The 13,109-nt window shown below is 45.5% G+C and overlaps 1 protein-coding gene across 1 annotated transcript in view; it reads left to right on the plus strand.

Moving 5' to 3' along the window:
- Positions 1–13,109, plus strand: part of lrp1bb (low density lipoprotein receptor-related protein 1Bb) — a gene marked incomplete at its 5' end in the record, with an annotated part of 503,119 nt that overhangs the window by 463,952 nt on the left and 26,058 nt on the right. The window contains 2 exon segments of the mRNA XM_079517841.1: positions 11,528–11,689; positions 12,467–12,641. Coding sequence (XP_079373967.1) covers positions 11,528–11,689; positions 12,467–12,641 — 337 coding nt within the window.

Raw genomic sequence — 13,109 nt, forward strand, 5'->3', positions numbered from 1 at the left:
ATATTCCACTGTTACGTTCTTATCTATTATACATTTGAAAAGGTGTGCCCAAAGCCCAAACCACGAAAAGAAAGTCACCAGCTACTACGTCACTGACACGCTGCAACACGCTGCAACACACACTGCAACAACACACTAACACGTCACACACTTACCCTCCGCGTCGTTCGTTCCCTATCTCCTCATGTCGCGCCGCACGGCCACACTCAACACCAACCGCGTAAAAATTGTCATCGCACTGCCACTAAAGCCGGCTCCCGTCCACACTCGCACACAATATCAATATCAATAATAAACACAAACACGCCACAAGCACCGACACCCCCGCCTAATTTGTTGCCACGTCTATGAAAACAAGCACAGAAAAAATGCCATTCAACACGCTACTTACACACACTACCACTCGCTTACAATACGCGGACCTGGCAACACTACATTCCCTCTCCCATTTGCTCACAGCCCACCACGTGACCCACACAGGGAGGGAGACGATTGCGTGATGCTTCTATGTACAGGATTCTATAGGTCACCACTTTTGGTGTGACACACACACGGCTTCTGTTTACTATGCGTTGTCAACACGTGCTGAGTTGACAAACATTGACCGATTTCGGAGAAGACTGATAGTTTATCCTTTAGTAATTAGGCTGTGGAAGTATTCACACTAGGCAACTTTTGCATTTATTGGGATTGGCAATTTGGGGAGAAAAGGAGGAGGAGGAGGTGATCAAGCTCCACAACACCACATTGGTAGGTAGGCTCAAGGCTGCATTTCTTTTCCTTCTTTTTCCTCTCGAGGGTGCATGGGATGATGTGAACCCCTCCAGCAGGCTAGGGAGCACCGCTCCGGTTAGCGGAAGATGACCGCGGGGTGCGGGTTGCCAGGTTTTTTTTATAAGTACACTATTTACATTCAATTAAAAAAATATATATATATAATACATTTTAATTTACGTCATATTTAGCGGCATTTCGACCTCATTTCTCTGTTCTTTGTCAATGGCAAATATTGAGACGTGTGGGGACTAAAGCTGTATATAGGAGGGCCCTCAAACACATTATTTGATAACTTTTCATCGTGCTCCTAAAAAAAAATGTGTGCTACTAGCCGCGATTACATACACAGTTAAAATAATAAGAAATTTGCGCCAACGACTGCGTCGACACCTGGCGTGGAACAAACGGGACGAACCGAGGCGCATATATGTATAACAACAACAACACTACACGCGCGCTGCAACACAAAACAGCTGCATACAACGCGTGTCACTGTGCACTTCTGTATCTGTGGACTTCTGTATCGCAACGCGGGGCAACGCAACTCTGGGATGAGCGGGCCGAAGGCCCGCGAAATTCTAGTGCTATACATATGTACTATGATGTGCTATGACTACATACAATGCAATTATAGTGCTGTCTACATAATAGATACAACTATTTTGCCGTCTACATAACATGCTATAAGTCTGTATCAAATGATATCTAAGTCTACAGAAATGCTATCTAAGGGGGTAGGGTAAGTGCTATGGGCCATGATGGAGTCTGAAAAGGTGGGTTTTCAGACTACGGCGGAAGATTGGGAGTGATGCTGCAGTTCTGACTGCAGTTCTGATATGCTTCCCCATAGACAGCATAAGCCAGCGAAATGTTTTTCTTTTCTTTCTTTTTTCACCGGACCACTACCGGAGTGTTATGAGGCAGCACATACAGGACACAGTTGATCACCGTAATCAATTGATATTAAAATAGGGGTGAAAAGGTGGTCTCGGCGCCAAGCGCCAGTAGAACACACAAATTAGGCGTGAAAAGGCGATTTAGGCGCCAAATGAGTTAAAGGAGAATTCTGGACTAACCGTTTTCTTACCTTAATCTGATGTTATTATAGACTAGAACAAGTGGTACAGGTGAAAAATTATATAACTCCATCCCTAGTCTCTTAAGGCCAATTTCTGCTTTGAATGACCGTGTCCAGTGGGTTGTGCCTTTGACGCCTTTGAGTTTTATACAAGTGGGCCCTTGATCCAGAAAAGGTGGAGAACCACTGTTCTGTTCTGTTCTGCTGTGCGTTCAGCATTAGGGGCGGCCATAGCTGAGTAGGCATCTGGTAAAGAGGCCATCTGGGGAAAGGGAAGGTCGCTCGTTAGACCCTCCTCGGCTCGCCCAGCGTGCGTGTAAAAGCAATTTCCCCAACCCTATGGGGACCAGAAATGACTCCCTCCCTCCGTCCCCTTTCCCTGCCCTGTTACTGTGCGTTCAGACGCTAATGTTGCCATTAATTAATACTTTTAGCTGTCTGAACGGTGCATAGCACAGCTCTTGTACAACGTCTTGTACTACAACTGTCTTTTGAGTAGTGCATATACTGCCTGTACCGTCTGTACAACTATGTCTTTTGATTGCATACTTGCCTAAAAAGCCTGTACAAATTAACCCATTTTGACCTGAGATCAGATTCTAAAAATGTCTTCTACATCCTGACTTGACTTACTTGACTTATTCCTGTAGGCTCCTAGGTGGAGCATAGATCTTGACAGTTTTCTGAAAAAGCTATGTTTCTATGTCGTTCTTCGATTTTTCAAAAATAGCAGACCTACAAGCTCATAGCACGCCACTCGGTGGCGCGCTATGAGCTTGTAGATCTGATATTTTTCAATAGCTAAAGCATAACATAATGCTAACACCAAAATGGGTTCTCGCCCCAAAATGGGTTAAACGCCATGAATGAGTAGTAATCGCTGTGTCCTTTTATCCGTTAAAACCTACGTGATCCTATTTTGTGCAACGATAGATAAACCTAGTGATTACAAACGGATTTCACTTTCACTTCTTCACTGTAGTTCCGGTCTCATCTGCATCTGAATCTTTTGATTGTGACTATCATAGCCAGTTATGTTCATAAAGAATGTGCCATGGATTTCATCAGATGCAAATTTGAGTACCAAAAAAAAACCCCACAAGTTGGAAAGATGATATTTCAAACGTGGAGGTTTTCCCGACTAGTCCCACATGTGATTGCCAAGTGTGGTTTACAGCCATCCACATTTTACGTTTTGATGTTCATGTTCCTTTTTTTTTAAATCTGAATCCTCAACATTAGCAGTGATGCGTTTCCTCTTAACACATTGAGAGCCCACGCAATACTGCCCAAAATCACTTTCACCTAGAAAATCCATTCACATTTTTTATAATTCAGCTGACTGTGGAGACACATGCTGGAACTTTTTACTTTGAAATGTTTTATAGTTTCTGAGTTATTTAATTTAAACGCCAAATGCATTCTCAATGGCGAAAACACAAACTTTGGCACCACGTGTTAAAAAAAGTGTTTTGATTTTTCTGATTTTTTTTTAATAATAAAAAAAAAAATATATATATATATATATATTAGAGACCAGCGGGTGGCGGATTTAGCCGCGGTTGCCGCGGGTGAACCGCAGTTTAGGGTGGATTAGGGTCAATTCAATATATTATAAATTAATATCGGATAAACCGCGGGTGAAATAATGCTGGAAATAATAAATGAATGGCAGCCATCTATCTATAGGCTTTATAACTTTTAAAACGGAAATAAATTAATGATATCTATCTATCTATAGTCTTATAATATATTTTTTAAAAGGCACAAAATCTCAGCATGCGTGCGTTAGTAGTATTTTAATATTTTCCATCAGGCACAAATTAGACGCCTATATTGGCTAAGAAGGACCACAACAACGAGTGGGCTGCTAGCTGCTAGGCTAACAGGCAGCTGAGAGTATGAAAGAAACTTACAACTAACTGAAACAGAAGGGAAGAATATAAGTTTGGCGTGGGACTCGGTGCCATGGGACTGCATGGGAGCGAGGGCTGGATATATGCCACATGAAAAGACGTTCGTTGCGATGTGCGAACGTGACTGACTGAACGGACGGCAGCCTTGTTGCCATGGAAATGGGAATATACAACCGTAACTTTGGTGAACTGTCGGCAGTGGTGAGTGACACAACTTATAAATAGCCGATCTACAAGCTCACAACGCGTCGCAGCGAGCCAGCGACGCGTTGTGAGCTTGTAGATTGGCTATCCCTGCAGCGGATTTCGGGTGGTTGCGGATATATAAATTGGATTAATTAATTAATGCGGTCGGATAACGGGCGGATCATTAATATGTACGGGCGGATTAGGGTGACAAAAAAGCTCATCCGCAGTTCTCTAATATATATATATATATATATTTTTTTAAAGACGTCCACAGACGTCTTGGGCTATGCACGTGCGGTAATACCCAGGACGTCCACAGACGTTTTGGGCACAAAATGTGTTAAGTATAAGTCTTGGCTCCCCTGACATTTTACGCAAGGTTTTGGCAACGGCAGGAAACTCTCGCCATCAGCACAGACGTGGCGGAGCAGCAGAAAATATGTCCCAGGATGTTAAAGGAGCATTCAGTGATTTGGGTGATTTGGAAAACCGCCCGGTCCAACCGGTAACAACATGTGCACATGCACGCACTACAGTGGGGGGGGACACGCGACAGGCCAACAACACGCACACCAAGGCCCGCCCCCGCTCGATCATGATTGGCGGAGTGCCCTCTCTATCCTGATTGGATGAAGGCTTGGCCACCTAGCCAAACAACGAAACTTACGTTTTTTTTTTACCCCAGGGCTTAACTGGGGACAGGGAGGAACTCCTTATTTGGTCAGCACACTCTATAGTAGGGAGGATTATCACAACAAAACAAAAAAATAAGTTATATTTGAATTAAGTGAAATCACTGAATATACCTTTAAATTGTCAACTTGCCAAGGAAGATGTGGACAACTTGTAGATGCTGGTTAGAATCTGCACAGACTTATAATGGCTGTCCAACAAGAACGATAACTATAAATATAACTCTGATAATTATAAATACTTACTTACTTTGTTACTTAGGAACAAATACGTGTGTGTGTGTGTCCCGTTTTAGTTCAATAAGGGACACGCCTTTTAATTTCCAAATAAGAGGATTCCTTATTTCAAGGGACTGTTTGGCAACTCTATGAATAGTCAGGCCAGAAGAGCTGCTAATAACAGCAGCTTCACTGCAGACAGCCATGTTTCTATCGTACATCAAATCACTATGTAAGGGATCTCAACTATAACTGAGATCTAGACCATGGGTTTCCAACCGTCGGTCGTGGTCCGCAGAGCTACATGTTTCTAGTTTGACTGTGACTAATAATATTTTGAGAAAGGACTTGGCCTGTCCTGCTTGGTCCAGGGAAAAAATAACAATTGGTGCAACTCCCCTCTCCCCCTGCCTGTCTCTCTCTCTCTCTCTCTCTCTCTCTCTCTCTCTCTCTCTCTCTCTGTAATTAGCAGGCAACAGTGCAACACTATCTCTCTCTCTCTGTTTCTGGCACAACAGCGCCACTTTTGCCCCTACTGGTACTAACATAGGTTAGTCATACTGTAGGTAGGTCAGGACATTGCTGTTCCTTGGAGTGGTTGCACCACTCAAAAATAACTTTCATAACACAAAAATAATGTTGTGCTTCTTGACAAATGATATCCCTCGCTGTTTACTGAACAGGTGGTAGTACATCTAGGGTACAAGTTTCAACCTGTTTGGGGGACGGGGGACGGGGAGGGGGGGACTGGGGGGACGGGGGGGACACTTCTCCACTCGGTGAAGACCTAGATGACTCAATGTTGCAGTGATGGTGAGAATCATTACCTCAAGGCAGCAAACCAGGCAGCCATCCAAAGACTTGACTCGCTATATACTATCTCTGCTGCAGCTTCCTTAGAGTCATTACACACACACACACACACGCACACACACACACACACACACACACACACACACACACACACACACACACACACACACACACACGCTCACACACACACAGCTGCAGGCGACCGACTGTCCAAAGATGCGATTCGCGGCGCCGTCTCTGCTCAGCCATATCACCAAAAAGCAGCTGCTAATGGGAGAGTTCTATGAGCACCGCTGCGGTTGCCATGTTGGTGCTGTTTCTACCTTAGAGCAGGGGTTCTCAACGTTTGGGGCTGGGTGGGGACCCCTGGAAATGCTTTTTTTTAAAAATCTAATTTGGGGACCCCCCCTCCCCCCCGAGGGGTAGCAACCCACGGGTTGAGAACCCCTGACTTAGCCCATTTTGACCTGAGATCAGATTCTAACAGTTTTCTGAAAAAGCTATGTTTCTATGTCAGTCGTTCTTCGATTTTTCAAAAATAGCAGACCTACAAGCTAGTAGCGCGCCGCTATGAGCTTGTAGATCTGCTATTTTTCAATAGCTAAAGCATAACATAATGCTAACACCAAAAGGGGTTCCCGCCCAAAATGTGTTAGAGCAGTGGTTCTCCACCTTCTTCTCCATGGTGGTGTTTCTGTGGTCCGATCTCCACCTTTCAGAGATCAGATCTCCACCTTTCAGAGATCAGATCTCCACCTTTCAGAGATCAGATCTCCACCTTTCAGAGATCAGATCTCCACCTTTCAGAGATCAGATCTCCACCTTTCAGAGATCAGATCTCCACTTGAGAATCTGGGCTGCCGTGTCATGTGGTCCAGGGCTGGACTGGGACAAAAATTCGGCCCCGGTCATTTTCGCGCGAATTTGGCCCAGACCAGCCCACCACAACCAGCGCGCAGATAGCAGAAACTATACCGCCCGCTCCGTCGAGGCACACACAAACAAACAAACAAGCCCTAATACCACCACTTTTACAACAACAACATAAATGATACAAACCAACAGACAACTACACAACCCTTTGTTGCTCTCACAAGAATGATGCTGGCAAAATGATTCGAGATAGAAGAGGGTTTATTTGTCACTCACTGATACAGGTACAGTGAAATTATCATGATGGCACTGGCAGAATGGCAGCACGCCCGGACCTTTCCTGGTGGCCTGCCACCTATTGGCCTGCCTGCCTGAGCGGACCTTTCCTGGTGGCCTGCCACCTATTGGCCTGCCTGCCTGAGCGGACCTTTCCTGGTGGCCTGCCACCTATTGGCCTGCCGCCTATTGGCCTGCCTGCCTGCCTGCCTGTCAAAACATATATCAGTTCAGTTCATGGGTGAGCCGCGTGCGTGATCAGAGTGTGTTCATTTTAATTAATGCTTTTAAACCTGAGATCTGATGGAAAGATCAAATATAGATAGATAACTTTATTGTCATTCAGTATAAAATGCATAAGAGAACGAAATGTTGTTTCACTGGCTTTTAGTATGCTAGTTAAAAGAGAACTAAAAAACAAGAGAGGACGTGTTTGAACATTGAGGACCATGACAAATAACTCCTTTACAGAGAATCAGAGATACCAGATGTCATTTACAGTCTTTGGTGAAACTTCACTGTACTCTGTAGCTACGGAGTCGTCTTAAACTGGGTTCTCTTGTCAGCAGGTTTTAAAAATAGGATGAGGGACTACTTGACCACTGCCTGCGATGTATTGGTAGTGAACGACAATCTGTTCCGTTTATTTGATGTTATGTTTATGTTGCTATTTGTGTTTTATGAGCAACTTTATCTGCTACCGTTTTGTCCAGAACTCCCTTGCAAAACAAAAAAAGAAAAGAAAAAGAAAATAACAACAATTTGGTATACTTTAAGTTCCTATCTATTGGAATCACACACAAAAAAAAGGTTATAAAGGAATTATTTCATGCTATTGCCAATTATTTAGGGGGACACTTGCAATACACTCGTGGCCCACTGGTGGTCCCTGGCCCACAGGCTGAGAACCACGCCATTGTTTTGTTTTAGTAGCCACCCTGTAAAGTGGCAGTGTTCAAAATCTGTGCGCAGCTGTTCCCCACACTGCCATGTCAGCCCCAGGGTCTCTGTGCCTCGATGTTAAGCAATGCTTACAATCTGTTCCATGCGCTTCCTTTCCTACTCAGTGCAGCTATAATATAATCACGGTCTGCTGCTTTAATGTTCTGGATTATCAGGCCTTCAAATCAGAGCAATGGCCACAGAGTCAATGGCCATTTGAGATGTTAAACACTCACACACTGAGGGCTCCAATGCGACAGATGTTTTTTACTGCACCAAAAATATCTGTGACATTTCGAGCACAAGGCTTTTCTTCAGACTCAAATATATATTTTTATAATCATAATTGTTTCCATGTTGAAAAAATGTCAGATATTTTCAAGCATTTAAAAACGTGGTGGAATTGCAGACCTACAAGATCACAACGTGCATAATTGGCACGCATCTTATATAAGTTGTGAAAATAAATGTCACTCATTTAGTCATTTCTTTGTATATTTCCGTTATTTGTCATATCTGCCTCATGCATGTTTAGTTTACAAAGCCTTAAAGCCAAACGGAAATGTCATTTGTATTTTTGTTCCAAATGTTAAATGCCAAAAACAAAACACAAAAGAAATTGCAATTAATTTGTCTGACAATGAATCATCACATAGAATGTCATGATGGTTGTGACAGCCGTATAGTTCCGCCCGCGGGCAGCACAATAAATATACTATTCTCCCTGTTATTATTATTATTATTATTATGTACTACCGTATGTAGTCGGCAGGACGTACTGCCAACATCATTGTGAAGTGATTGATTGATTTAAACCCATTTTGACCTGAGATCAGATTCTAAAAATGTCTTCTACATCCTGACAGTTTTCTGAAAAAGCTACGTTTCTATGTCAGTGGTTCTTTGATTTTTCAAAAATAGCAGATCCACAAGCTCGTAGCGCGCCACTCGGTGGTGTGCTACGAGCTTGTAGGTCTGCTATTTTTCAATAGCTAAAGCATAACATAATGCTAACACCAAAAGGGGTGTTAGCATTATTACAGTTTGCAGAATTACAGTACATTTCAAGTACAACTCAATACAACAACTGTTAACTGTGAGTGGACGACACCATAAAGCATTACACTTGTTTACAAGAGGGTCCACCATTTTCAATTCATCAAAACAGTTAGAGACGTACGAATATACACAACTATGTAGTCAAAACAGGAAATCATCATAGAGGAGTTAAAAAGGGAAAAGAAACATAAACAGTGAGGGGGAAAAGGTGTGAGTGGAGGATTCAGATTTTACGCGGGCCATCCGTAGGTGCCCTTTGAGTGCGGTTTTGAAGGAGTCAGGGGATTTGCATGTCTTTTTCTTATAATTTTTATCCCACGATTTTGCAACCCTTATCTAATGTAATCCTGGGCGCTACACTTCCTCTTCCAACCTGGGGGGCAGCGGACTGACCTCATGCCTCCTTCTATGCATGAGGAGTCCAAGCTGCTTCTTTTCACCTGACAGGGGGGAATTTCCCCGGCCGGACGTAGCGCGTGGAAGGAACACGTTATTCCAACCAGTTCCTTTCCCCTCCATCAGGCCAGGGGGAGGTAGTTTTAGAGACCAGGATTACTGCATGTTTTTGTGAGGGTACCTACCCTAGGGGACACGGGGAGAACATGTGAGGGTACCTACCCTAGGGGACACGGGGAGAACATGTGAGGGTACCTACCCTAGGGGACACGGGGAGAACATGTGAGGGTACCTACCCTAGGGGACACGGGGAGAACATGTGAGGGTACCTACCCTAGGGGATTACTGCATGTTTTTGGTGAGGGTACCTACCCTAGGGGACACGGGGAGAACATGCAAACTCCACACAGAAAGGGATCCGCATGCAGTCTTAATGACTGTTGGTAGGTGATTATGACCAACTGCACTCTACGGCGCTCTTTCTTTATCTCTGTCTATATACGGTCTTGCCTCACTATAATGTCGCTGTCCGCTAGGATGCTCACTATAATCCTGGTTCTTCCCTACAGGGAAGCCGACATGTCGCTGTCCGCTAGGATGCTCACTATAATCCTGGTTCTTCCCTACAGGGAAGCCGACATGTCGCTGTCCGGTCGGGTTCTCACTATAACCCTCATGGTTCTTCCCTACAGGGAAGCCGACATGTCGCTGTCCGGTTGGGTTCTCACTATAACCCTGGTTCTTCCCTACAGGGAACCAACATGTCGCTGTCCGGTCGGGTTCTCACTATAACCCTGGTTCTTCCCTACAGGGAAGCCGACATGTCGCTGTCCGGTCGGGTTCTCACTATAACCCTCATGGTTCTTCCCTACAGGGAAGCCGACATGTCGCTGTCCGGTCGGGTTCTCACTATAACCCTCATGGTTCTTCCCTACAGGGAAGCCGACATGTCGCTGTCCGGTTGGGTTCTCACTATAACCCTGGTTCTTCCCTACAGGGAAGCCGACATGTCGCTGTCCGGTCGGGTTCTCACTATAACCCTCATGGTTCTTCCCTACAGGGAAGCCGACATGTCGCTGTCCGGTCGGGTTCTCACTATAACCCTGGTTCTTCCCTACAGGGAAGCCGACATGTCGCTGTCCGGTCGGGTTCTCACTATAACCCTGGTTCTTCCCTACAGGGAAGCCGACATGTCGCTTCCCTGTCGCTTCAATCTGTTTGTGGCTCTGGGCCCAGCTACATGTCAGACATGCTGAATATGAACCATCTAGAACACTTAAGTCATCTGGCGCTGGCCTACTAATTGCTCATCCCATAGTTGGAACAAAACATGGGAAAGCAGCATTTAACTATTATGCACCACAAACCTGGAATAATATTCCAGGTTACATTAGGAAATCCCCAACCATCGCTGTTTTTAAGTCTAATTTAAAAACATACTTATTTAACATTGCCTATCCTAATGATGTTTAATAACAGCTAGGTCTTGCCTGGGCTTTTAATCAAAGGTGGGAGTATTTGTTCTAATTTATATGCCAATTATGTAATGTTATCTTACAGTATTTAATTGTCTATTGTAATCTTTGTTTATTTTTTAAGTGCACTGTTGCACTCTGTATTTGGTTTTATTTCTGTAAAGCACTTTGAATTGCCTCGTGTATGAAAGGTGCTATATAAATAAAATTGCCTTGCCTTGCCTTGCTGTCCGGTTGGATTCTCACTATAACCCTCATGGTTCTTCCCTACAGGGAAGCCGACATGTCGCTGTCCTTTAGGGTTCTCACTATAACCCTGGTTCTTCCCTACAGGGAAGCCGACATGTCGCTGTCCGGTCGGGTTCTCACTATAACCCTCATGGTTCTTCCCTACAGGGAAGCCGACATGTCGCTGTCCGGTTGGGTTCTCACTATAACCCTCATGGTTCTTCCCTACAGGGAAGCCGACATGTCGCTGTCCTTTAGGGTTCTCACTATAACCCTGTTTGTTCCCTACAGGGAAGCCGACATGTCGCTGTCCGGTCGGGTTCTCACTATTACCCTGGTTCTTCCCTACAGGGAAGCCGACATGTCTCTGTCCGGTCGGGTTCTCACTATTACCCTGGTTCTTCCCTACAGGGAAGCCGACATGTCGCTGTCCGGTCGGGTTCTCACTATAACCCTGGTTCTTCCCTACAGGGAAGCCGACATGTCGCTGTCCGGTCGGGTTCTCACTATAACCCTGGTTCTTCCCTACAGGGAAGCCGACATGTCGCTGTCCGGTCGGGTTCTCACTATAACCCTCATGGTTCTTCCCTACAGGGAAGCCGACATGTCGCTGTCCGGTCGGGTTCTCGGGGCCGTTCTGTGAGAAGCGGGTGTGTGACGGCCACTGCCTGAACGGAGGCACGTGTGACGTCAGTGCGGGCAACCAGCCGGTGTGTCGCTGCATGGCGGAGTACACCGGAGACCGCTGCCTTTACCGTGAGTTGTTCTCCTTTAACTTAACAAGACACCGCCGGTAAACACAACAGCTATTCATTATCTCTGTGTGTGTGTGTGTGTGTGTGTGTGTGTGTGTGTGTGTGTGTGTGTGTGTGTGTGTGTGTGTGTGTGTGTGTGTGTGTGTGTGTGTGTGTGTGTGTGTGTGTGTGTGTGTGTGTGTGTGTGTGTGTGTGTGTGTGTGTGTGACCTTCAGACAATGTACTTTAGCCTGTGGCATTTTCAAATGAAGCAAAGGACAAGGTGGTAAACCAACAGTGGTAAACAGTGACAATGTGAAGTGACCCCCTGCACAAAATGGCATGTTTAAAAGTTGATAATAAAAAAAAACTAAGGGTGCTGTCATAACAACAACGTTACTCATCCGCATGTTGGGGGGAGGGGGGGGGGGATCGAACAAGAAAACAAGGAACAACAGATAAAAAACAAATCAAAACCTTCGGGTGTTTCTGGTGCCATACTAGTGATAATTGCCATGTCTTTGGCCATGTTCGTGTCGTAACGGGCAATGTGTGCAAGACACGATCTCAGCTGCACACCATTAGTGCACTCCTACTGTTGCATATTGCCCAAGGGGTGATATGTTTTCATCTGCGGCTGCGGAGAGATGTCATTTGATGCGGATAATTAAGTCCCATTAAAGTCCTGTAAAATTCCAATCAAATCTGCTCAAAATCTATGCTCTCAGTTTGCTCATTATATACCCAACCGGCATCTTCTACTCTCCCCCCTCCCCCCCCTGTACGGGTGGCTGAGCAGACATCTGCCACCACTACTGCGTGAACTCCAAGGCGTGCACGCTGTCCAGCAGTGGCTACGTGGAGTGCGTGTGCCCCGCCCGGTTCGAGGGGAACAAGTGCGAGGTGGACAAGTGCCTGCGCTGCCACGGAGCGCCCTGCCTCATCAACGAGGACACGGGAGAAGTGGTTTGCAAGTGAGTAAGCTCTATCATCAACCTCCGCTCGCTTCCCCCCCCCCCCCCCCCCCCCCTCAACCCCCCCCCCCCACACACACACACACACACACACACTCTCTCACTCTATCTGCCTTAATCCTTCTCGCCCGTTAATGCTGACGATTTTAAAAGTGCTTGAACAAAAACACTTGTGTGCAGTGAGCTGCAGTATAGGCCTATATGCACTACAGTCCTCTGGAACTATAAATACATACAATCATAATTACTGGTAGCCATGCTCCCTACAAAAAGTAGGGAGTTTAAATCAGCTGCATTTTATTCACCACTTGAACCCTATAGGCTAGCGGAGCGGCCCCATTCTGGCCTGATCTACAAGGTGAACCCTATAGGCTAGCGGCCACCATTCTGGCCTGATCTACAAGGTGGATGATGTACCTTTATTGATCCCGCCGGGTGACATTCAGGCGCCAGAGGACAGCACAGCAT

This window comes from Electrona antarctica, assembly GCF_951216825.1.
Source record: "Electrona antarctica genome assembly, chromosome: 13".
Lineage (NCBI taxonomy): Eukaryota > Metazoa > Chordata > Actinopteri > Myctophiformes > Myctophidae > Electrona > Electrona antarctica.